The 27,586-nt window shown below is 43.6% G+C and overlaps 1 protein-coding gene across 1 annotated transcript; it reads right to left on the bottom strand.

Moving 5' to 3' along the window:
- Positions 1–1,104: 1,104 nt before the first annotated feature.
- LOC125235202 (protein Smaug) lies at positions 1,105–27,290 on the bottom strand. The gene is made up of 7 exons (XM_048141678.1): positions 26,825–27,290; positions 24,403–24,595; positions 21,980–22,602; positions 17,741–17,950; positions 15,823–15,920; positions 11,522–11,652; positions 1,105–1,530 (listed from the first exon to the last, which is right to left on the bottom strand). The coding sequence occupies exons 1-7, from the start codon at positions 27,063–27,065 to the stop codon at positions 1,338–1,340; spliced, it is 1,689 nt and encodes a 562-aa protein (XP_047997635.1). The 5' UTR covers positions 27,066–27,290; the 3' UTR covers positions 1,105–1,337.
- Between the last annotated feature and the right edge of the window lie 296 nt (positions 27,291–27,586).

Consider the following 27,586-nt stretch of genomic DNA (forward strand, 5'->3'; position numbering starts at 1 on the left):
ATATTTTTTAGTAGATAGGTTTTCCCGATTCATACCAGCATAGCTGGGCATTAACTCGTTAATCCGTTAATCGTTAATTAACGAAGTTAACATTTCGATTAACGAATTAACTTTTAAGTTAACTTTAGAAAATGTTAACGGATTCGTTAACTTCCGTTAAATTTCATAGAGTCCGTTAATCGTTAATCCAGCACCCCAAGCGGCTCGCTGCGCCGCGAAAACCACGTTGTTATACTGCTACTGAAAAAGCTCATAGTACGGCAAAACCTAGGTTTTATCGGTAAAAGCAGATCCGTCGGTTATAAAACAGTCTAAAGACCAATTGGCGACTTTGGATCACTTATTCGAGATCTTCTAAATCTTATTAGGCGTGCTAGATCGATCATTAACCTGGGAATAGAGTGCAATCATCAGGCATGACAGACAAATCGCGCAACCGACGCATCGAGAGTCCGGCGCGGGCCTTATATTACTCTACCAAGTTATTGTGGCCCACAACATCAAGTTGTCATCTCAAATCTCAATCTGAAGAACCGACACACCACGATCGCGACCGCATGAATGACCCAATAAATTACCAATCCGAAGTAAAACCTAGGATTTAGCCAACCAACGGCGGTAAAAGCCCGAAGAGACCGTAATTATTACATTTCGGTTTTTTACCAATTGGCGTCACATGTTTTAATGCTTTTTGGTGGATACTTAGTAAATATAAATACATAATACCTACAGTGGAGTCCTATTTTTATGACGTGTTAACGGATTATCGATTAACTTTAACTTCCGTTAAATCTACCGAAATGTATCGCTTTAACGATTAACGAAGTTAAGTTTTTAAGTAACGGATTAACGATTATCGAAGTTAACTATTTGATTAACGGTGCCCAGCTATGCATACCAGTGTCAATTCTCTTAGTTCTCGGCTCGTTTAGTTATTTGCAGATGAGACTTAAGTAATTAAAACCCTCGTATCTAAAAGGCGTCGATTCAGAAGCGGAATCGATCGCGCCAGACCTTTGCGCTTCATATTTTGCTGTAGAAAGGTTTTCCCGATTTATATTAATGTCAACCTCAGTTCTCGAAGCTACAATTACAAGTGGACCATTTCTCGAAGCTACAATTACAAGTGGTAGTCGACGTCTAATATGACAAATGGATTTCCGCTCGTAAGTTTCAGTTTTGAGAAACGGGTCACCCGTTCAGTCATCTGCGGACACGGCGCGTTCGGACCGTGGCAAAAGTGTCGAATCAGAAGCGAGATCGATCGCGTCTTTGCGTTTCCGATATTTTATAGTATGCACTCGGGAATCATACCGATGTGAGCCTCGCGAGTCGGTCTAGTTGATGGCCTGCTCGGTCATCTGCAGACAGAGCGCGTCGAGGCTGGAGTAGTCGTCGCCGGGTGCGGGGCGGAGCAGGGCGGCGGCGGCGGGGGGGAAGGGCGGGTAGGAGTGCGACTTGGGCCGCGCGGGGGGAGGAGGGGGCAGCCACGCGCGCGGCGCGCCCCGGAACTGCGGCCCGGCTCGCCAGCTGGAACAACAAATCATTTTTTTTTTTCATTTATTTTATTACAGAAAACACATAACACAAATTAAGATTTAAATCTTTGGCGAAAAGACACACTCTTTTTACATATTTTAAGTAACTTAGGTATAGCTATTGTTAGTAACATTTAGATTTTAATTATGCTATGTTAGTGTTGGCCTTAATGACTAAACTATTTTAAAGATAGTACACAAACTCCTACACACACAGACGAAATAAATATTTCATTATATAAAATATGAATTAAATCAAGTTCACCCTATCGTATACCTCGCCTAGACGAGACCGGTCGTCGAACCGGTGACCGATAACGTAACCGTAGTGTCCCGATATGAACGTCCCTTGAATGAACACACGACTGTAATACTATAACGTACACTTATATCGTTTTATTCGTATCTCAGATTACCCCAAAACTGATGCCATAACTAACAACACAATGAACGTAACCATAATCAGTTAATCACATACCGTGGTTTGGGCGCGCGACGCGGCAGCAGATTGCCGACACGTCGATAGAATGCCATATTAAACAACATGGCAAACATAACTATAATACAGATTATAAAATCGTTATTAGTAATCGTTGTGGTCGTAGATTTTGTAGAATTCTCCAAAATGAATACCATAATACACATCACAACTAACATAACCATAATACAAGACTAACAACTGTATCCTACCGTGGTTTGAGCGCACGGTGCAGCGACAGGTTACCGATGTGGTCGTAAAATACCCCAAAACCAATGCCTTATATCACAACCAAAACACATGAATAAATCTGTCTGCAACTCTGCATCTTGTCATAGTCGGTAGAAGGTCTCAATTAACAATACGAAAACCATAAGTAACAACACACTGAACATAATTATAATACAGATTATAAAGCAAAAAATAAGCGCATTACAAAACACGGAAAAACTAAAAAGCAAGAAATAATAAACCTTTGAATTTAGATTTCTTATCGGATTGCAATAATCTAAACATTCAAATTAAAAACAAATCAATTATCTTTGTAGTCGGTAGCAGCTCTGTCGCTCGTCTTGCTATTGCTCGTTTGCTCCACCCAACCATACGTAGGTCGGCCCCGACTCCAAAAATAATTGATTCGTTTAAAAAAAAAACATTCAGTCGAATTGAGAACCTCCTTTTTTTGAAGTCGGTTAAAAATAGATTTATACTGCGGTTCGGGCGCTCGCCTAGACGATAGTTTACCGAGGTTCTCGTTCCGTCTATTGTCCTTTGAGTCGTCGGCAACCCGAACCCTCCTTAGAGCTCGTACACTCCTTTTTGCCGTGTACTTAACACAGCAAAAGGGAGTGTACAAGTTTCTAATGGGATGGCAACGCGCATGTGACACTGCGTCCATAGGTTACGGTGACCGCTTTACATCAGGCGGGCCGTATGCTCGTTTGCCATTGACGTAGTATAAAAAAAGGTTGCTGTAAAATCTCCCAAAATGAATGCCATAACCAACAACAGAATGAACATAAACATAATAGACACGTACCGCGGCTTGGTCTGCCGGCGCGGCGGCAGGTCGCCGACGTGGCGGTAGAAGGTGCGCGGGGGCAGGCGGTGCCGCAGCCATTATACAAGACACACGTACCGCGGCTTGGTCTGCCGGCGCGGCGGCAGGTCGCCGACGTGGCGGTAGAAGGTGCGCGGGGGCAGGCGGTGCCGCAGCCATTATACAAGACACACGTACCGCGGCTTGGTCTGCCGGCGCGGCGGCAGGTCGCCGACGTGGCGGTAGAAGGTGCGCGGGGGCAGGCGGTGCCGCAGCCATTATACAAGACACACGTACCGCGGCTTGGTCTGCCGGCGCGGCGGCAGGTCGCCGACGTGGCGGTAGAAGGTGCGCGGGGGCAGGCGGTGCCGCAGCCATTATACAAGACACACGTACCGCGGCTTGGTCTGCCGGCGCGGCGGCAGGTCGCCGACGTGGCGGTAGAAGGTGCGCGGGGGCAGGCGGTGCCGCAGCCATTATACAAGACACACGTACCGCGGCTTGGTCTGCCGGCGCGGCGGCAGGTCGCCGACGTGGCGGTAGAAGGTGCGCGGCGGGAGGCGGTGCCGCAGCCATTATACAAGACACACGTACCGCGGCTTGGTCTGCCGGCGCGGCGGCAGGTCGCCGACGTGGCGGTAGAAGGTGCGCGGGGGCAGGCGGTGCCGCAGCCATTATACAAGACACACGTACCGCGGCTTGGTCTGCCGGCGCGGCGGCAGGTCGCCGACGTGGCGGTAGAAGGTGCGCGGGGGCAGGCGGTGCCGCAGCCATTATACAAGACACACGTACCGCGGCTTGGTCTGCCGGCGCGGCGGCAGGTCGCCGACGTGGCGGTAGAAGGTGCGCGGCGGGAGGCGGTGCCGCAGCCATTATACAAGACACACGTACCGCGGCTTGGTCTGCCGGCGCGGCGGCAGGTCGCCGACGTGGCGGTAGAAGGTGCGCGGGGGCAGGCGGTGCCGCAGCCATTATACAAGACACACGTACCGCGGCTTGGTCTGCCGGCGCGGCGGCAGGTCGCCGACGTGGCGGTAGAAGGTGCGCGGGGGCAGGCGGTGCCGCAGCCATTATACAAGACACACGTACCGCGGCTTGGTCTGCCGGCGCGGCGGCAGGTCGCCGACGTGGCGGTAGAAGGTGCGCGGGGGCAGGCGGTGCCGCAGCCATTATACAAGACACACGTACCGCGGCTTGGTCTGCCGGCGCGGCGGCAGGTCGCCGACGTGGCGGTAGAAGGTGCGCGGGGGCAGGCGGTGCCGCAGCCATTATACAAGACACACGTACCGCGGCTTGGTCTGCCGGCGCGGCGGCAGGTCGCCGACGTGGCGGTAGAAGGTGCGCGGGGGCAGGCGGTGCCGCAGCCATTATACAAGACACACGTACCGCGGCTTGGTCTGCCGGCGCGGCGGCAGGTCGCCGACGTGGCGGTAGAAGGTGCGCGGGGGCAGGCGGTGCCGCAGCCATTATACAAGACACACGTACCGCGGCTTGGTCTGCCGGCGCGGCGGCAGGTCGCCGACGTGGCGGTAGAAGGTGCGCGGGGGCAGGCGGTGCCGCAGCCATTATACAAGACACACGTACCGCGGCTTGGTCTGCCGGCGCGGCGGCAGGTCGCCGACGTGGCGGTAGAAGGTGCGCGGGGGAGGCGGTGCCGCAGCCATTATACAAGACACACGTACCGCGGCTTGGTCTGCCGGCGCGGCGGCAGGTCGCCGACGTGGCGGTAGAAGGTGCGCGGCGGGAGGCGGTGCCGCAGCCATTATACAAGACACACGTACCGCGGCTTGGTCTGCCGGCGCGGCGGCAGGTCGCCGACGTGGCGGTAGAAGGTGCGCGGCGGGAGGCGGTGCCGCAGCCATTATACAAGACACACGTACCGCGGCTTGGTCTGCCGGCGCGGCGGCAGGTCGCCGACGTGGCGGTAGAAGGTGCGCGGCGGGAGGCGGTGCCGCAGCCATTATACAAGACACACGTACCGCGGCTTGGTCTGCCGGCGCGGCGGCAGGTCGCCGACGTGGCGGTAGAAGGTGCGCGGCGGGAGGCGGTGCCGCAGCCATTATACAAGACACACGTACCGCGGCTTGGTCTGCCGGCGCGGCGGCAGGTCGCCGACGTGGCGGTAGAAGGTGCGCGGCGGGAGGCGGTGCCGCAGCCATTATACAAGACACACGTACCGCGGCTTGGTCTGCCGGCGCGGCGGCAGGTCGCCGACGTGGCGGTAGAAGGTGCGCGGGGGCAGGCGGTGCCGCAGCCATTATACAAGACACACGTACCGCGGCTTGGTCTGCCGGCGCGGCGGCAGGTCGCCGACGTGGCGGTAGAAGGTGCGCGGGGGCAGGCGGTGCCGCAGCCATTATACAAGACACACGTACCGCGGCTTGGTCTGCCGGCGCGGCGGCAGGTCGCCGACGTGGCGGTAGAAGGTGCGCGGGGGCAGGCGGTGCCGCAGCCATTATACAAGACACACGTACCGCGGCTTGGTCTGCCGGCGCGGCGGCAGGTCGCCGACGTGGCGGTAGAAGGTGCGCGGCGGGAGGCGGTGCCGCAGCCATTATACAAGACACACGTACCGCGGCTTGGTCTGCCGGCGCGGCGGCAGGTCGCCGACGTGGCGGTAGAAGGTGCGCGGGGGCAGGCGGTGCCGCAGCCATTATACAAGACACACGTACCGCGGCTTGGTCTGCCGGCGCGGCGGCAGGTCGCCGACGTGGCGGTAGAAGGTGCGCGGCGGGAGGCGGTGCCGCAGCCATTATACAAGACACACGTACCGCGGCTTGGTCTGCCGGCGCGGCGGCAGGTCGCCGACGTGGCGGTAGAAGGTGCGCGGTGTGATGTGGAGCGTAAATGATAACTACTTCGTATGGAGTATACGTTTAATGTGTCTTAAATAACAAGTACATGCCAATATATACTAAGCTATGCACATGTGTGGGTAAGGTGTGGTACACACACTACACCTTCCCCCTCAGAGAAAAAAAAATTGTTCTATACTATGAGGAATATTTTTTTTTAAATTAAAAAAAAAAAGAATTACACAAAGTAAAAAAAAAGTAAGGAAGACTATCTAATGTAAGCAAAAGCTCTTAGCGTATGTATTTATACAAAATTAAATCTTTTTTTTTTACACATATAAGTATTAGGTAGGTACAGTAAAAACACTTTGAAGTTGAAAGAAAGAATATTTGCTGAATAATAAATTCAATTTAAAGAGTTACTCATACATTTTTCAATAAATGAAAATTATAAGTTATACAAAATTTGTCTAAAATAAACACAAATTTCCATTATACGCTAGGCACCATACAATAGTTATTACCATGGGTGGTACCCATGTATTTTTATAAAGGTTATACAACTTATAGGTTATACAGTTATTACTTTTATGACGGCGTTGATGACGAAACGTGTATTAAACAATATACCTATTTATATAAAACTAAGCAGAAAAGACTACGAATAACATCATAGACTTAAAAAAACCTTAAAACCATCACTAAGTAGGTATATATTTCATTTCCACAGACAAATAAGTATCCGTCGATACATTTTAAATCCAAATTCAACGTACGTTAAGAGTATATAATTCCAACCCTGGGTACCTGGGAACAATCATATTTCTTATTTCATAATTTACTGACTTGCAAGTATTATTTTTAATTAATAGACGTCTTCATTTTGTTTATTATAATAATAACATTGTATATAGTTGTGCATCTAAAGCGTGCTTCTCTTTTTTATGGCAAGGGTACACAACGCATTTACTTACCTGGCCGGCCGACCTTACTATATATTTATTTATTTATTTGCTCAGGATACAAGGATATTTATTTTTAAGCGCGCACACATACAATATATTAACTCACACAGGCAGTTCTTTTAACACGTCCTTACATAATAACCTTCCATGTGTCCAAGGAGTCTTCACGATTGATGCTCGATCAAATCATGATCAGATCTCCAAGGATTCCCTACCTGCCTTGTATCCTGGCGTACCCTTGCTATACCTATCGCTTAAGGCCCCTCTTGGGCAGCCGAAGAGACAATAGGCATATAATTATTTCTATTCAGTTACATTCATTAAAAAAACTTTCAAATACCAACCACAATTAATCCAACCCCATAAAACTTCAACAAATAAGAATTTCAACAACCCTTGGTTGATCAGACCAGTCGCTCTTTGAAAAACTTACCTGCTTCAGTTTACTCGACTTCCAAAATCTCGCACACATACCTAATTTCAAAACACAAACCATTCTTATCTATTCCACCCTTTACTTATAAGTACATACAATTACCAACATTAATAAAACCTCTAGCCATAAAATCCGTCGCAAAATAAAACAAAACTTGAACACTCCTATACCTAAATAACAAAAACATTTCATATACCAACAATTCACTTTTAACATTTTACAAAATCATTAAATCTCAAATATATTTATTTTCCACAGTATAATGTCATTTGCCGTGATTATTATATTGTTAAATCCGTGTAAACATATTATAGTCAATTCCGAGAAAAAAAAATCTGAAAAATCCAAGTACATTATTATTATTTCTTAACAATCTAGTTCTAAATACTAATTTTCAGTTTAATATGGTCAAAAGTTGGTAAGATTATAATTATATGCAATTGCCAAGTTAAATACGATAAATTTGAAGTAATCTAAATTATTGCACAATACATTAATAATGCATTATGTTGAAACTGAAATTCGAGACGTAATAACAGAAGCTACATACCGATCCCTTATATGTGAACACGTGTCGCGGATGACGCGGCCCACCTGTACGCTATGACGAATGTTGTATCCAAGTGCACGAAATCATTTGTTAAGTTTACCAATTTGAATTACTGAATGCAAAGTAGAGATCGAATGATGTAATATTAAAACGTGCCGTACTTTTAACCATATTACTATTTCGTCATCAAGCAGCAATTAATTAGATTCCACATAATATTTAATTTGCATATGCATTGTATTCCTACATCGCAATATTATTAAACTTAATTTCCGTAAATAATAGCAATTGCTAATATTACGTAAACAGACACAATTTTGAAACTTAATTTTTATTACCTACTCAAAAACCGAAATTTAAAATAGTTATCTAATGAAAATAATACATATAACGCGCTTCATATTTATTTTAAACACAAGAAGAAACTTTCAATCAACTGCTTATACTTATTAACTAAAACCATATAACTACCTAGTTTAGATTACGACCATTCCATGACCGTTGTGTGGCGGGACCAGGACTTCGTGTCCAGTCTCCTCGTCGTCGCGTCCAACGTCGGCAAGGCCACGCCCGGGGTCCGTGACGCGAACAATCTCCCAGCTGCAACGTCCTTAACTTACAACTTGCCAATTTCGTTTATTCGAAAAAAAAAAGATTTATTTTCAAAATCTCCTGATAACATGAGTCTATTAAGTAGATATTAGAAATGTAACTTAGTCCACACTGCACATATTCTTTTTTAATCTTTTCTCTTTCACTATATGATACTCATATATTTGATATATTAGTCCCATAACACCAATCCGTAAGTTCTATTTATTCTCTTGAAACTTTTCACTGTCACTATAAATATATAATAGTCCTTTTCATTCACTTAGAGTTCCAAATATTTATTTACGAAAGTTCACGGTCAGTAATACTGGCTGGCGCAGCGCGCCGCCAGTGCAGCTCGAGGCCGCACTGGCAGGATCGCCATGTGATGTGGAGCGTAAATGATAACTACTTCGTATGGAGTATACGTTTAATGTGTCTTAAATAACAAGTACATGCCAATATATACTAAGCTATGCACATGTGTGGGTAAGGTGTGGTACACACACTACACGGCGGGAGGCGGTGCCGCAGCCATTATACAAGACACACGTACCGCGGCTTGGTCTGCCGGCGCGGCGGCAGGTCGCCGACGTGGCGGTAGAAGGTGCGCGGCGGGAGGCGGTGCCGCAGCCATTATACAAGACACACGTACCGCGGCTTGGTCTGCCGGCGCGGCGGCAGGTCGCCGACGTGGCGGTAGAAGGTGCGCGGGGGCAGGCGGTGCCGCAGCCATTATACAAGACACACGTACCGCGGCTTGGTCTGCCGGCGCGGCGGCAGGTCGCCGACGTGGCGGTAGAAGGTGCGCGGGGGCAGGCGGTGCCGCAGCCATTATACAAGACACACGTACCGCGGCTTGGTCTGCCGGCGCGGCGGCAGGTCGCCGACGTGGCGGTAGAAGGTGCGCGGCGGGAGGCGGTGCCGCAGCCATTATACAAGACACACGTACCGCGGCTTGGTCTGCCGGCGCGGCGGCAGGTCGCCGACGTGGCGGTAGAAGGTGCGCGGGGGCAGGCGGTGCCGCAGCCATTATACAAGACACACGTACCGCGGCTTGGTCTGCCGGCGCGGCGGCAGGTCGCCGACGTGGCGGTAGAAGGTGCGCGGCGGGAGGCGGTGCCGCAGCCATTATACAAGACACACGTACCGCGGCTTGGTCTGCCGGCGCGGCGGCAGGTCGCCGACGTGGCGGTAGAAGGTGCGCGGCGGGAGGCGGTGCCGCAGCCATTATACAAGACACACGTACCGCGGCTTGGTCTGCCGGCGCGGCGGCAGGTCGCCGACGTGGCGGTAGAAGGTGCGCGGCGGGAGGCGGTGCCGCAGCCATTATACAAGACACACGTACCGCGGCTTGGTCTGCCGGCGCGGCGGCAGGTCGCCGACGTGGCGGTAGAAGGTGCGCGGGGGGAGGCGGTGCCGCAGCCATTATACAAGACACACGTACCGCGGCTTGGTCTGCCGGCGCGGCGGCAGGTCGCCGACGTGGCGGTAGAAGGTGCGCGGGGGAGGCGGTGCCGCAGCCATTATACAAGACACACGTACCGCGGCTTGGTCTGCCGGCGCGGCGGCAGGTCGCCGACGTGGCGGTAGAAGGTGCGCGGCGGGAGGCGGTGCCGCAGCCATTATACAAGACACACGTACCGCGGCTTGGTCTGCCGGCGCGGCGGCAGGTCGCCGACGTGGCGGTAGAAGGTGCGCGGCGGGAGGCGGTGCCGCAGCCATTATACAAGACACACGTACCGCGGCTTGGTCTGCCGGCGCGGCGGCAGGTCGCCGACGTGGCGGTAGAAGGTGCGCGGCGGGAGGCGGTGCCGCAGCCATTATACAAGACACACGTACCGCGGCTTGGTCTGCCGGCGCGGCGGCAGGTCGCCGACGTGGCGGTAGAAGGTGCGCGGCGGGAGGCGGTGCCGCAGCCATTATACAAGACACACGTACCGCGGCTTGGTCTGCCGGCGCGGCGGCAGGTCGCCGACGTGGCGGTAGAAGGTGCGCGGCGGGAGGCGGTGCCGCAGCCATTATACAAGACACACGTACCGCGGCTTGGTCTGCCGGCGCGGCGGCAGGTCGCCGACGTGGCGGTAGAAGGTGCGCGGCGGGAGGCGGTGCCGCAGCCATTATACAAGACACACGTACCGCGGCTTGGTCTGCCGGCGCGGCGGCAGGTCGCCGACGTGGCGGTAGAAGGTGCGCGGCGGGAGGCGGTGCCGCAGCCATTATACAAGACACACGTACCGCGGCTTGGTCTGCCGGCGCGGCGGCAGGTCGCCGACGTGGCGGTAGAAGGTGCGCGGGGGCAGGCGGTGCCGCAGCCATTATACAAGACACACGTACCGCGGCTTGGTCTGCCGGCGCGGCGGCAGGTCGCCGACGTGGCGGTAGAAGGTGCGCGGCGGGAGGCGGTGCCGCAGCCATTATACAAGACACACGTACCGCGGCTTGGTCTGCCGGCGCGGCGGCAGGTCGCCGACGTGGCGGTAGAAGGTGCGCGGCGGGAGGCGGTGCCGCAGCCATTATACAAGACACACGTACCGCGGCTTGGTCTGCCGGCGCGGCGGCAGGTCGCCGACGTGGCGGTAGAAGGTGCGCGGCGGGAGGCGGTGCCGCAGCCATTATACAAGACACACGTACCGCGGCTTGGTCTGCCGGCGCGGCGGCAGGTCGCCGACGTGGCGGTAGAAGGTGCGCGGCGGGAGGCGGTGCCGCAGCCATTATACAAGACACACGTACCGCGGCTTGGTCTGCCGGCGCGGCGGCAGGTCGCCGACGTGGCGGTAGAAGGTGCGCGGCGGGAGGCGGTGCCGCAGCCATTATACAAGACACACGTACCGCGGCTTGGTCTGCCGGCGCGGCGGCAGGTCGCCGACGTGGCGGTAGAAGGTGCGCGGCGGGAGGCGGTGCCGCAGCCATTATACAAGACACACGTACCGCGGCTTGGTCTGCCGGCGCGGCGGCAGGTCGCCGACGTGGCGGTAGAAGGTGCGCGGCGGGAGGCGGTGCCGCAGCCATTATACAAGACACACGTACCGCGGCTTGGTCTGCCGGCGCGGCGGCAGGTCGCCGACGTGGCGGTAGAAGGTGCGCGGCGGGAGGCGGTGCCGCAGCCATTATACAAGACACACGTACCGCGGCTTGGTCTGCCGGCGCGGCGGCAGGTCGCCGACGTGGCGGTAGAAGGTGCGCGGGGGGAGGCGGTGCCGCAGCCGCCGCAGCGCCGCCTGCAGCGCCGCCGCGCGGAACGAGCCGTGGTGCAGCGCCTGCAAAACATATACTAGTAGTGCTAGTAATAGTACATTACATCAGAGGCCGGGAAAATGAGGATTTCCGGCCAAGTGAGTATGTACGGCCGAGCGAGCGTGCGAGCGAGGCCGGATAGGGATACGAGGCCGGAAATCCGTTTTCACGCCGAGGCATTAGTGTTGAGTTCCTCACTCGTGAGGCACCTCATTTGTACCACTCATATTGTTAATTTGTCGCAGTACTTCACACGGCAAAAATGTATTGCATCACACTTCAACTCACCGCACCTCATTTTACTCGCTTGTGACAGTCGCAACACAAACACCTCACGCCTCACAAAGCATTCACGTACTTCAAATGTCACAAAAACGTCAAAACTCATCATCCATACGCGCGCCTCGCGGCCCTCAAATACTCGCTCGCAACAGTAGCAACACAAACACCTCATTCCTCACAGATCATGCACATACTTCAAATGTCACAAAACGTCAAAAACTCATCATCCACTCGCGCGCCTCGTGGCAGACGCGGGCCTCAAACTCCGTCGCGAGAGTCGACACCTCAAATGAAGTGATCAACCACACGTTCAGTTATCGAACTACAGACCTTATGGCCGGGACAAAAGGTCCACCGATAAAATAAAATGTATCGTTTGACTCGTTTGTACCGGAAATCGCTTTGTACCGGAAAGACAGAAGAGGCACTGTGACAACAACACTTCAAAAATCCTTTCAAAGTGAAACAGATAGTTACGTTTACCATAAGAGGGAGTGAGACAGACACACGCGGGCTTCAATTTGCCTCACCAAAAATACGTTACACATGACTCGAAAGAAAACAATCTTATGCGCCGCAAGTTTTCATACATTTTACGCCTTTTTGATCCCAGGATAGTTAACTTGCTCGCAAAAATCGCGCGAAAAATCAGACGATTTCGCGTGAACCACATCTTTTGTCTCTGTCGCATTTGTGAAGTCATGAATAAATGCAGCTGAGATGCAAAATGTTGTTTTTCGCGGCAGGTCTTCATTTTTGAATTTTTTGATAGCTATTATTGTGCTAACACATTGACCAGTATAACGTGATCTACCGCAGCAATAGAGTTTGTATGGCTATTGTTATGTGTAATCAGGGAGCTCTCTTAGACTGGACGTTGAAATGGTAACTCAAGTGTTTTGAATATTCGGAATACCAAGCATACCAACACAGAGGGCCAACCACTGAGAAGATGCGTTTACGAAGCTTGCTTAAAAACAATTACAAGATTACTGACCGAAATATAATATAAATTATGTGAAGCATGGTAGTTTAATTAAGTATTTAATCAGTAATAGAAAGAATAATTCATTTCTTAATTCAATAGAATGATAAATAAATCCGACACGAAACGTAATTCACAGGCGGTTGACGTTGACAGTAATGACAGTTTACAGAAGAAAAGTTAGTTTGTACGTACTTAGTTGCATTAGCAATATTTGCATAAAGTTTAGTTTTGTCCTACAGTGATAATACGAATAAATGAGCCAAAATGTAATAATGGTGACAACTTTTACACAATCAAATATACCTGTGATTCTGCCTTAGTGTCATTTGTGTGCAAAAAAATAGTGAAACTGAACTGAAAAGACTTACCGGCGTCGCGAATGTTGATGGTGTTTTTAATTACTATCATATTGCTTTTAAAACACATGGAGTGGTAGGTTTGTTATTTTTATGTAAAAGTGGTACTAATTATAAAACAATACGAACTTTAGTTAGTTTTAAAACATGCAGTTTTATGGTAACTATGCTAATCAAAGTATGTTATTATTAAGCTGTTAATAATATGAAACCACTGTAATTTGTAGCAGTAATTTAAATGGAACAAACTGTAAATAATATTATTCAATGGCAAAATTAGACCCAGTTCCATAAAAACATCAAATTAAGTTGTTATGCAGGCCTCTATGACAGTTTGACAGTCCTTGAAATATTTTTTAATTTTATCTATTTTCTCTTGTTAAATGTTCAAGTACTCATTATGACTAATGAAATTTAGTATGTATAAAGGATATTTACCTAGTACACAACTACACATACTAGTTTTTGTTGCCGATGGATTTTGTCAAACAGCCGATGCTAGAAATTATATATATATACAGATCAGTACCTCACCTCATTTGAAGTAAGACATTGTAACACCTCATTTTTGGAAATGAGGTACTCATACAAACTCATTTGAAATTGATGTCCTACCCATCACTACGAGGCATGTATAGTGCTTTTCTCAAACATACAATGAAATAAAAAAAAATGCTCTAAAGGACAGGCCGACGCGTCAAAATACAGGAAATAGTGCGAATTTCACGAAAGTTATTCTAGAAAACTATTAAAAAGTAAGTGCGCGGTCGTAGAAAAAGTATTGTATGCAACGGTGTTTAACTGAGTCAAAAAATACTCGTGGCGTCTTTATTAACAATTTTCGGCTTTTCCTCAAATTGTTACTCACGCCACTCGTCTTTTTTGACCTCACTTAAACGCCAGTTGCATAAAAATACTATAAAATTGTCTACACGAAGCTGCCAGCATTCTGAAAAACTGGACATGCGGACGATAGATGGCGATTTGGAGCAATGAGGAAGCACACTCAAAGGTTATGACAAATGGCGCCACCCCATTAGTCCATTGCACAGATAAAGAATTTCATACGTGAGACCGAGAAGACGATATTTGTTTTCTCTCTCTCACATATGAATGACAGTAACATAAATTAAATAAATAATAAATAAATAAATATTATAGGACATTCTTACACAGATTGGCTGAGGCCCACGGTAAGCTCAAGAAGGCTTGTGTTGTGGGTACTCAGACAACGATATATATAATATATAAATACTTATATACATAGAAAACATCCATGACTCAGGAACAAATATCTGTGCTCATCACATAAATAAATGCCCTTACCGGGATTCGAACCCGGGACCGCGGCGCAGCAGGCAGGGTCACTACCGACTGCGCCAGACCGGTCGTGAACATGCTTAAGCACTTGCACAAGCGCCGCCTGGCGAGATAAAATGTCAGTGTACCCCCTCATTTCATTATTTATAATTTATGGAGCTACTTAGCGAAATATAACTTTATCGCAGATAATTTGTTGATATTCTTTTATTGTACAAAACGTGTAAAACTAAATATGACAAATATTTAGTTTTACACCTATTGTACAATAAAAGAAAATTAACAAATTATCTGCAGCTAACTTGTGTTTTACTAAGTAATTAACCATACAATTTCAAATTATGTGTGTACAAAGTAAAAAAAAAACACTTATCAAATGTTAATATGCCCATATCAAAGGCTGGCTTTGGTGTCGCGCGGAGCGATCTGCACTGAACTAATAACACAACTTCAGGGAGCGTTTTAGAGTGGGACAGCATCAACTTCATATATTGGTCGCGGTGACAGTCCGCGTGACACTAAAACCAGTCTAAGAATACGCGAGCAACATCACAAAATTAACAATAATCAAACTTCAATTAGCCGGGGCAGAGGACGACCAAAGAAGAGATGGCGGGACGACCTCAACTAGGGTTGCAAAAATCGTTTTTTTTTCTGGCTTAAAAAAAAAACATGAAAAAAAAAAGTTTTTTTCTGGAGTATGGTTTTTTCTAATGTACGAAATCTCAAAATTTTCAAAGCAGTTATTACTTTTATACAGTTTTTTACACTTAATGTAAACTATTAAACGAATTTAATCAAAAAACTTTATTTTCTGGTCTTATAAAAGTAACATTTACGAAATCTGTACTTGGCAGTTATCACTATTTACTGTTGGCAACACCACCGCCTCTCCACGCTGCACGCCGCATCGGGGATACTGAATGTTAATCGAATTAAAATGTACGTTATTGTTATTGAAACACGTGACAACTCACGAAAAACCGTTATTGTAGAATTATTTGTTCATCTAAAAAAAAAACATATTTAGAAAAAAAACCATCGTGCTCGGATTTTTTTTTTTCATAATTCTGACAAAAAAAAACATTTGTTTTTTTTTTATTTGCAACCCTAACCTCGACGCATTTTGCAGCGACTGGCAAGAGCGGGCATCAAACTGTGAGGACTGGAGAAAGGAAGGTGAGGCCTTTGCCCAGCAGTGGGACACCATATAGGCTAATGAAAAAAAAAAAAACAATAATCCATACCTTCTCAACGAGCCAACAGTGTAGCGACATGGGGTCCCGTTGCTCGTCATCATCCATGTCCCGCATCGGGACTGCGCTTTCGGGGATACATGTCGACGCTGAAACAGACATACATCATTGTTATTTGGGATTGTTAAACTTGTAGCCAAGTTGTCCTGCCGTTTTGCCAAAAAACGTTTCGTCAAATTTCATTTCCCAATAATCATATCGCAATAGTGTCATTTCCCAAAGTATTGTTTGGCAATAGTACATTACATCAGAGGCCGGGAAAATGAGGATTTCCGGCCAAGTGGGTATATACGGCCGAGCGAGCGTGCGAGCGAGGCCGGATAGGGATACGAGGCCGGGAATCCGTTTTCACGCCGAGGCATGTATAGTGCTTTTCTCGAACATACAATGAAATAAAAAAAAATGCTCTAAAGGACAATATTTTATAAAAAAAAGTTACTTTGCAGGCCTAGGCCTAAAAAATAATATGAAATCCCTTTACAGTCCTCTCGAGTTGTTGCGCCCAAAAAGCGATACTTCCCAGCCCATTTTAAGGAACGTAAAGACAATATTTCATTGCATGTTTGAGAAAAGGTATTTTTCGCAATGAATTTGTTTGGTCAAATTATCATTTGGCACAATTTTACTTAGTCAAATTTTATTTAGACAAAACTTTATTTCGCAAACGTTTTTAATGGCAAAACTTATATCCCAAAAACATGTCGGGTCAAAATTTCACATCGCAAATTTCGAAAATATTTAGGCATTTGCAATTTCATTTCTACGGGATCCATTTGTCAAATGATGTCAAAATCTGTCAAATGATAATTTCAGTTCTATTACCAAGTGCTTCAGTTGGACAAGAAAAGTTTACTCAACTTTATTTTTGTCAAATTAATTACTAGACAAAATTATTTTTTTTGTCACAAAATGTTTCTACAAATTACACCATGCGAAACCACGTTTGACAATAAATACTACGGCATAAAAGTAATGTAAATTTTTTATTAGCATTGTAACAGAAAACTTGTGTGTGACAGAGTCAGTTTAGGTGCGACGACGAGCGAAGCGAGGAGGAGCGTGTTAGGTTGACAGTGAGCAAACTGTAAATGACTTTTTAAAGTAATTAAAAATTAATAGAAAATAATAGTCTTGAAAACATCCGGTTTCTTTTTAATAAAATGTATCCGGACATGTAAGTGAAAATGTCATCCTTGAAATTTTCAGAAGGAGGAAAAAAAGTACGACATACACCATTATTTCACACAAATCTTGGACACAAAGTATAAAATCAACAAACAAATTATTGGGAAATGAAAATTACAATATATTGGGAAACGGAAATCTTGCCTAACAATACCTTTGACTAAATAATATTTGGTAAAATGAAATTTGACCAAGTAAATATTTTGGGAAAGAAATACTTGCCAAAAAAAGTTTTGCTAAATGAAAATTTGCGATAAGTTGTTTTGCCAAACGTTTATTTGGGAAATGATAATTTGGGAATAATAGTTAGGGATGTGAAACTTTGGGAAACGTTTTTTGGCGAATCGTCAGTAAACCTGTAGCCAAATCACTTGATCCTATAGAGGAAGAGTTGTAACTCCATACATCAGTAAATGCGGGTTATTTGTATAGGCATAGTTAAGAGACATCTAGCGACAATTACTCTTGTCGGAGCCTCTCTAGGGCTTTGGCAGCGGCCCCGGGCGCTCCACTAGTATATTCATAAATCTATCTAGCTTCTAAACTAGTATTTATACATACCAGTCTCCAAAACCGCAACAATTTGAGCCGGTAGCGGTGACTCCGGAGGCATAGGGCTCAAGAGCACTTGTCGGAGCCTCTCTAGAGCTCTTGCAGCGGCCCCGGGCGCTCCACTAGTATATTCATAAATCTATCTAGCTTGGAAACTAGTATTTAAACATACCAGTCTCCAAAACCCCAACAATTTGAGCCGGTAGCGGTGACTCCGGAGGCATAGGGCTCAGCAGCACTTGTCGGAGCCTCTCCAGGGCTCTGGCGGCGGCCCCGGGCGCTCCGCTGGTGAGCTCCGCGGCGACGCCGTCGAGGACCGCGGGCCGCTCGTGCAGTTTGTTTATAGAGAGGAGGAGCTTGTGGCGGGCGCCTTTTGTTACTCCTGGAATAATGATGAGGATTATGAGTCACTTAAGACTGTTTCTTTATATATTTACCAGGGTTCGAGGATATATATCAATGGATATATATCCGATATATATCCAGCGGGGTTCGAGGATATATATCAATGGATATATATCCGATATATATCCAGCGGGGTTCGATGATATATATCAATGGATATAAATATCAGATATTTATGATTTGTTTGTTTATAAATATTGCAATACAAAAATGGTTTTAAAAAATACTGGGGACGCTATTGCTATGTCTTGTATGGGAACCCTGCATTTTATGATTAAGCACTGAGACTTGGCACAGTTGTTCATTGGGTGGCCCTGAGTAGATAAAGATCGGGAGGCATCGAGAGCCCCCCTTAATTTAGGAGGGAGGAGGGGGGGAAGGCTGGCGCCTCCGCGCTTCCTTTGAAACCATATTTCTCTAAAACTATACAAAATAGGGCATGCGGTATATCATTTTAGAATAAATTAAGGACGAGGAATTCATTTTTGGAACAAAAAAAATGTATTTTAGAACAAAAATACAAAATAAAATGGGAAAATCTGAAAACGAGATTTTTTTTTTATACATATTATTGCACATTTTATGAAAACTGTAATGGTTTTTTCTAAATAAAAAATATTATTTAATAGCTACATTTATCTAGTTTTAGAAAATGTATAATTTGTTATAGAAATATATTATACGACGAGTGATAAAAAATAATTTACATCGCCCGATAGGGTGATTTGAATGCTCATTTCAATAAGTTTTGTCAATGATTTCAGGTATAATCACTATTTTTAACACACGAAAGCCGTAATCATTGTATTTTATGGCTATTTTAGTGATTAATGTACTTAAAAGAAAAAAAATACAAAAATTAAAAAAAAAATGTGATAACTTTTTTTATAACATTATCCTATTTTGTTCTTTCTATACAATATATATCTAAAAGCAATAAATATGAATGAAAAGCCACATTTATGTAGTTTATAAAAATATATAGTTTGTTATATAAATATATTACGAAACGCGAGATAAAAAATAATGAAAGTGACGTGAAGGGCGATCTTGATGTTAAGGTACGGGTCAGCTTGTATGATTCGATGAGGTGAGGTAAAGGTACTCAAAGCTCTCAAAAAGTGTAGTTATTTAGAGTAATTCAAATTAAACAACATACTTCTATATAGTCTGAATTTAACTATTTATATTACATGAAATGATCGATTGATATGATAGGTCAGATATATACATCTGATCCTAATACATCTCGTGAAATAGTAGTTACTCGTATCTATATGATTTGCATAATTTATGGATAATTCTTACTTGACATATTTATTATTCCAGATCTGCGTCCTGTACTTTGGTTAACGAGTGCCGAAAATAGTTATTAACCAAAAAAGACCGCCAAATTAACAGCATTTCACCGACAAAAGCTGCCTTGCACCATTTTTGTAAGGGTTATAGGTATATCAAGGTGTCCATTTATGGGGTCAACTAAACCCAATTCAAAATTTGCCATTATTTGCTACTTGTGGCTGGACGAAAGTCTGTAACAATTGGGATTTGGGAGCCTACTTGCCCGCAACGTTGCCTGTTGCTGCAGAAACATGCCTCGAAATTGTCGGATGCAGTGTAATAAAAAACAGTGCCGCGTAAGGTGCAACCGTAAAACAAGACTTTTTAAATTAAATGTTCGGAGCTGATGTGCTTATGCAGTGGATGTTGTGATATATATGATATATACATAATTAAATTCAGACTATTCATGTTGTTTTATTTGAATAACTCAAAATAGCTACACTTTTAGAGAGCCTTGAGTACTAGCCCCGATACACATGTTTTCGTCTAGTCAGACCATTTTTTGAGGTTCTCCTTTGTACAAAAGCAATGTCTTAGTTCAAAAATCATTAATGTTTAATGCTAATACGAATCTAGTTTATTTTTTATGGCACTATTGCGCAATAACTAACTATCATTGATACTGAAAGGAAGAATATGACGATTTTTATTTTATCTTTTATGGATGGGTAAAACCGATTTAATTCTGCTAGTAAACTAAAAAATCTTCAAGCCTATGCATGCAGAACTGCTTTAGGATAGGAGAACGTGATTAAGACATTTTTTTTGCAAATAAGTCACATGCAATTTTATTTTACAATCAAAATAAACTATATTATAGGACTTTTACAATTTTCTGTACTGGGTCGTGATATACCTACATGTGTAAACATTATTAGAATAAGTATATTTCTGTATTACTAGACGAACTCCACTGCATAGCGGGTAGTACCTTTACCTCACCTCATCGAATAATGCAAGCTGACCCGTACATTAAAATTTTCATTTTCATTATTTTTTATCTCGCGTTTCGTAATATATTTATATAACAAACTATATATTTTTATAAACTGCAGAAATGTGGCTTTTTATTGATATTTATTGCTTTTAGATATATATTGTGTAGAAAGAACAAAATAGGATAATGTTAAAAAAAATTATCACATTTTTAATATTTTTAAAAAAAATTGTATTTTTTTTTACTTTAAGTACATTAATCACTAAAATAGCCATAAACTACAATGATTACGGTTTTCTTGTGTTAAAAATAGTGATTATACCTAAAATCATTGACAAAACTTATTGAAATGAGCATTCAAATCACCCTATCGGGCGATGTAAATTATTTTTTATCACTCGTCCTATAATATATTTCTATAACAAATTATACATTTTCTAAAACTAGATAAATGTAGATATTAAATAATATTTTTTATTTAGAAAAAACCATTACAGTTTTCATAAAATGTGCAATAATATGTATAAAAAAAAAATGTCGTTTTCAGATTTTCCCATTTTATTTTGTATTTTTGTTCTAAAATACATTTTTTTTTGTTTCAAAAATGAATTCCTCGTCCTTCATTTATCCGAAAATGATATATCGCATGCCCTATTTTGTATAGTTTTAGAGAAATATGGTTTCAAAGGAAGCGCGGCGGCGCCAGCCTTCCCCCCCTCTTCCCTCCTAAATTAAGGGGGGCTCTCGATGCCTCCCGATCTTTATCTACTCAGGGCCACCCAAGAAACAACCTGTGCCAAGTCTCAGTGCTTAATCATAAAATGCAGGGTGTTGTGCAATAGCGTCCCCAGTAAAATGTAACATAAATAAATAAATAAATAAACATTGTTAAAAATAGAGTTTTTTTGTGTTTGTTACTGTTTTTCTACTAAATGTTATGTTTTTCAGTAGAATTTTCCTTATCTGAAGTTGTATTCATAAATAATGCAACAAAATAATACTATGCCTTCCATACAAAAGTTGATATACCGATATATATCATAAATATCCGATATTTTGATATTTACTATAAATATCGGATATTTCCGAACCCTGATATTTACCCCCTTATTCATAAACGTAAACTAAAGTTATCGAGCCGATAAAGTTCGTTTGTCCCTTTCTATCACACCAATACGTCGGAAAGGGACAAACGAACTTATCGGCTTGATAACTTTAGTGAACGTATATGAATAAGGGAGATAAACTTTATTGCACAAAAGAATACCTACTTATGATACAAATGGCGGACTTAATTCCAGAAGGCATTCTTCACCAGTCAACCTTAAGGCAAAGTAGATATTTCATGATTGTATGAGTTCAGTTTTTCGGCTTTTTTTGAAAATATTAGGGTTATCTTGGGGTTTCAAAATTTTAAGAATTTATTTATAAGTAACAGTTTTGCTTCTCAAATATTTTGGTAGACGTTTTTACTTCGATCTCAAAATGTATTTAATTCATAATAGGAAAATAATTATCAATACTGCAACTCGTTTTTCATTTTAATGAAATCTGCACAGATTGCGAAATTAATTATAACCGTAATCACTATTAAATAACCACGTTACGTCTTTGCATTATCAAAATGTCTAATGATGTGATAAGATTATAAATTGAAAAAGACCTAACAAAACTGGCTGATCACAATTATATTTTTAGCACATACATTAATAATGAGTTACTCACCTAATTTCTCCAAATACTCTTCATCAATCGCCATCATCTGTTCATAGCTGATGTTAGTAAACAACCACACGTACTTATGTAGCCTCAAACTCTTTAGCCACTGAGCCACCGTCGACATCCCCGGGAACTCTGTAAACTTATTCGACCTCAAATCGTCAAGTCTTGTCTCACTCCCCGTCGTCCCATACATTGTGATAGGCCTTATTCCTAAACTGTGTTCGCTTGATAAAGAAAAACTTCTAGGTTTCTGAACGAATGGTTCATCTGCTAAGTTTTCAGCGGATGAAGACATGTGTATGAAGTTTGTCGAAGGCGGTGTGAGGCTGCTTGATCTTTGGGATTTTGGTTGCGCTATGCAAGCGTCAAAGGTTAACTTATCTCCTTCTAAGCTTATGTCTACATCTCTGCCGTTCTTTGAGAATGATTCTTGTAGTGGGTCCGTAGAGAAGGTAAGCTCTATGGGGTCAGTGAGGTGTCTGAAGTCTACATTCTTGCCGATGGTTCGTCGGAAGGTGGAAGCGCCCCATATGTTGTGCTCGGGCAGGCTCGGTTGTTGCCAGACTGAGTCGGGTCGTGCGCCGGACATGTGATTTTCTAGGTAGCGGAGCCATTGTGTTAGTGTTCTGAAATGAAAAGGTACATGAGTAATAGACATGAAATCTTCTCGAGGCTGAGGCGTAGGGTTAGAGCCGGCGTAACTGTATTTGACGTTCATATAATTTGCGCATTGTAATATGCCTACTTGGAAAATAAATGAAAATGAAAAATGCTTTATTTAGGTATCAAAGTGTCAGCTTATTACATTTACATGAGATGTATGTTATCGCTTAAAGTACATATGAATAATGGAGTTAATGTAAAATACCCTTGGGATAGTGTCCTGAGCCCTAAACTAGGTTAACCTGTCATATAGGAGTAATATTTCATTTCATTTCAGACTAGCCCGCTGGCCTAAGGCACTGGTCCCACCGCGAGCTATGAGCTATCGGCTATAAAAACGAACAAAAGATAATCACTCCCGTATAAATAAAACCGGCCAAGAGCGTGTCGGGCCACGCTCAGTGTAGGGTTCCGTAGTTTTCCGTATTTTTCTCAAAACCTACTGACTGAACCTATCAAGTTCAAAACAATTTTCCTAGAAAGTCTTTATAAAGTTCTACTTTTGTGATTTTTTTCATTTTTTTTTGAACATATGGTTCAAAAGTTAGAGGGGGGGACGCACTTTTTTTTCCTTTAGGAGCGATTATTTCCGAAAATATTAATATTATCAAAAAACAATCTTAGTAAACCCTTATTCATTTTTAAATACCTATCTAACAATATATCACACGTTGGGGTTGGAATGAAAAAAAACTATCAGCCCCCACTTTACATGTAGGGGGGGTACCCTAATAAAACATTATTTTTTATTTTTGCACTTTGTTGGCGTGATTGATATACATATTGGTACCAAATTTCAGCTTTCTAGTGCTTACGGTTACTGAGATTATCCGCGGACGGACGGACGGACGGACGGACGGACGGACGGACGGACGGACAGACAGACATGGCGAAACTATAAGGGTTCCTAGTTGACTACGGAACCCTAAAAAGAGACACGGCACGGCGATGTTACTCGCCCAGCGGTGACCTATCAATATCGCCGTGTCTCTTTTATTTGCACGGGAGTGCTTATCTTTTGTTCGTTTTTAACACCCTACGCAAAATCGACGGGGTGTTATAATAAGTTTCACGTGTCTATCTGTCTGTCTGTGTGTGTGTCTGTCTGTGGCATCGTAGCTCCCGAACGGATGAACCGATTTGTTTTTGTATGTCCTAAGACACCCCATAGGTGCATAGGGCCTCCACAAGATCCTATTAGCATTATTAGACATTCTAGATCACTATACCTAGGGTTGCAAAAAAACGGTTTTTTTTCTGGCTTGAAAAAAAAACATGAAAAAAAACCGTGAAAAAAAACAGTTTTTTTTCTGGAGTATGTTTTTTTTCTAAAGTACGAAATCTCAAAATTTGCAAAGTAGTTAATACTTTTATAAGGTTTTTTAGACTTAATGTTAACTATTAAACGAATTTAAAGAAATAACTTTAATTTCTGGTCTTATAAAAGTAAGTTTTACGAAATTTGTAGTTGGTAGTTATCACTATTTACTGTTGGCAACACCACCGCCTCTCCACGCTACACGCAGCATCGGGGATTCCCCAATAAACCTTTTTATACTGAATGTTCATTGAGTTAAATGTACGTTATTGTTATTGAAACACGTTACAACTCACGAAAAACCGTTATTGTCGTATTATTTGTTCATCTGAAAAAAAACCATATTTAGAAAAAAAACCATGGTGCTCGGTTTTTTTTCATGTTTTTTTTCACAATTCTGAAAAAAAACATTTGGTTTTTTTTCTATTTACAACCCTAACTATACCTCTGATCCATAGCTGTGAGCGCTGGATGCACCAGCAAATATCTCAACAACTGTAAACACAGTTCAGGGGGCCGCCGCGAGTCCACACACCGCTGCACCAGCCGCGGCGCAGCCGACACGTAGAGGTCCTTCGCGGTTGTGTTGTCAGTCCGCAATAGCGGGAGGAGCGTCAGCAGGCGACGGAGGCATTCGCCTGCAATGTTAAACAAAAATATAATTAGCTTGTATTATTATTATTTTATACCACGTCGGTGGTAAACAGGTATACGGCCCGCCTGGTGGAAAGCGGTCACCGTAACCTATGGACGCCTGCAACTCAAGGGGTGTCACATGCACGTTGCCGACCCATTAGAAACTTGTACACTGCTTTTTTGAAGAACCCCATACTGTAGTTCATCGGGAATACATCGGCAGGGAGGTCACTTGTAATAGACTATTTCCTACAGCAGCCATGTGTTTAAGTAGATGAAGACACAGAAGTAGCCTGTAGTCTCTGATTTCTGATTTTCGTATACCGATATAATCATACCGATAGGACATCTCAGGGACACCACCCGGTTAGCAAGTTCTGTGTGGTAGTTTGGTAGTTAGCCATCACTCTTCCATATTCTAACGCCCTTATTCATAAACGTATTCTAATATCAGACCGATAAAGTTCGTTTGCCCTTTTCTATCACACCAATACGTCAGAAAAGGGAAAAATTAACTTTATCGGCTTGATAACTTTAGTTTTATGAATAAGGGGGTAATTCTTTTCCTTCATAAATTGCGACTCTAAATTGCATACAATTCTTAAATCCCTAAGAAATAATAAGTGAACAAAAATGATGCAATATTTGCATCTAGACTTGCAAACAATTTACATCTATAATGGTCAGTTAATTAGCAGCATGACAACAATATTGGTGATGTCATCCTGAAGTACATAATTATTCATTATGAGTCCTGAACTATCAGCGTTATGAAGTAAAACTTGTTTTGCAACTGATTGTTTGTGAAAATATAGTAAAATCTTAGGCCACTGTAGAACCTAATACCTATTCACAGTAAATTTCTAAGACAGGGTTCTATAGTCCTAAGATTCAAATTATTGCTTACCGTTTGACACAAACATAACTATTAAACTGATATTTTTAGAAAAATAAGCTAATATTGTCTTCACCGCGATAGTTGCTCATGAAATAAAACTATGGATACAGATTATCGCGTATAATAAATTTACAATTTATCTTGACGTTTCGAACACTTTACAGCATTCGTGGACAACAGGTGACATCTCTAATTTCTCTAGTTCTCGAATACTACAATATTTCCCCCGGAACTACCTACCTTTTCTCAAAGTGTAACATTAATAACCTATTTAGAGTGCCCAAGACAAATCATCTCAAATGTTTAAAGTCAAAATGCGTTTTATGATTGAAAATGTCTATAGAAAATAGTTACTGTCTCATTCAAGTATCTGTGATTAGGCACCCTATGCATTTTTAAGTTGCTTGGGAAGAGCATTACTTATTATTATAAATTAAATAAAAATATATTAAATGTTTGCTATACCTTTAAAAACCCCAAAATTGGAATCCAATTGGATTCCTATGGGCTATTAGGTACAAATAAAGATATGACATTTTGTATTTTACGATGTCCCTTTTTGACATAGTCAGGATAAAAGCGCCTCATTTTAAACATTGTCAAAAGCTGATTCACCCAACATGACAGTAATGTTTTATTCAAAACAAAGTTGCCTTTTACTCAGACACAGCATATTTACATTTAGAAAGGCTGGGCAAACTGTTTACAGCAGAGGATGAGTCACCGCAGGAAATTTAATTATAATAATGGAGGTACAAATACAAACTCGCAATATTCTTCAATATTAAGCATTGAATTGGCGAACTGTAATTATCTGAATATCTGGAATTTTAACACTATTTATAGTGCTTGTAGTTTATATCCCGAATTTGGAAGCAGTCGCCCAGGATCGTGAAAAGTGGAAGATTCTCCTAAGAGCCCTATGTCCCTAGTGAGGGATAACAGGAACACATCATCATCATCAGTTTATATCCCGCTCATCCACCGTCAATGGAACACTAAATAATAAGAAATGTTTTAGGCTTAGTTGAGTTATAAAGATACCTAAACAAGTCAACTGTACATGGAACTTTGATTCCTTGTGTATCATACACATGGAATCAAAGTTCCAGAATTCATGTTCATTTTTAAAGAAACATTCTAAGTTGAGGGTAGCATAACATTGCAATATCAATACCATCTAAATTAGAGGAACTGGGCGTCAGTTGAGATTGCAAATGATCATAATTTCACTGATACACAAGGGCAAAGACATCGCTCGATTCAATAACAACACCCACTGAAAATGAGTGGGCTGATATTCAAAATTTCGCCGTTGATTTTCTCGACTTACCCTCATCGTCTTCGTCGTCAAGTAGCCCTGCGAGGACCGTCTCGTCATTGGCGTCCCGTTCCAGTCTCTCATCAGGTCCGTGGTCTCTTAAAGCCGCGTCCACAGCCCTCTGAAGAAGCCTCAGCCCCGGCACAGGAACGCGCCGCGCCAAAGCACAGGCGACCACCGTCCGCTCGCAGGCGCCCCACTGCTCAAAAACCCCCGCAACGCCGCCCAGTTGCTCGTAAAAAGTGGCGTTCATGATAACAGCATAGCACGTTAACAAATTTGTTTGTGTTCTACACGTCAAAGGTTCCTGACAGCTGATCGAGCCCGCCGCGACGAGCAGTGGTCGAGACTCGGTTCGGACGCTGATGTTGCTAGAATGTCGGGCGGTTTGATACGTTGCACTCACGTTATTTTTGTGTATAAATAACAGGTAGATTGAAAACAATTGTTTTTTTGAGACGGACGGTCGTCTAACTACTAAAATCCAAAATGGCTGACTAGTCGTTGCCATAAGAGAAAAATTTTACCATTAGGCGGGTAAAATATTGATGAATAATCACAAATATTTACTGATCAGGATCTTCCAAATAAGTATTTCTGTAAGTTTTTAAGTCTTTCTATTATTTAAAATGCTATGTTCAGTAGAAGTATTTTTCTATTTCAATAAATAAAAGTACAAACTTATCATTTCCATTGTCTGACGATAGATGGCGCAAAAATAAAAATTCCTCACATGGTAATAGTACCGCTATCGGACGCAAGATGGCGTGGTAA

This window comes from Leguminivora glycinivorella, chromosome 17 (assembly GCF_023078275.1).
Source record: "Leguminivora glycinivorella isolate SPB_JAAS2020 chromosome 17, LegGlyc_1.1, whole genome shotgun sequence".
Lineage (NCBI taxonomy): Eukaryota > Metazoa > Arthropoda > Insecta > Lepidoptera > Tortricidae > Leguminivora > Leguminivora glycinivorella.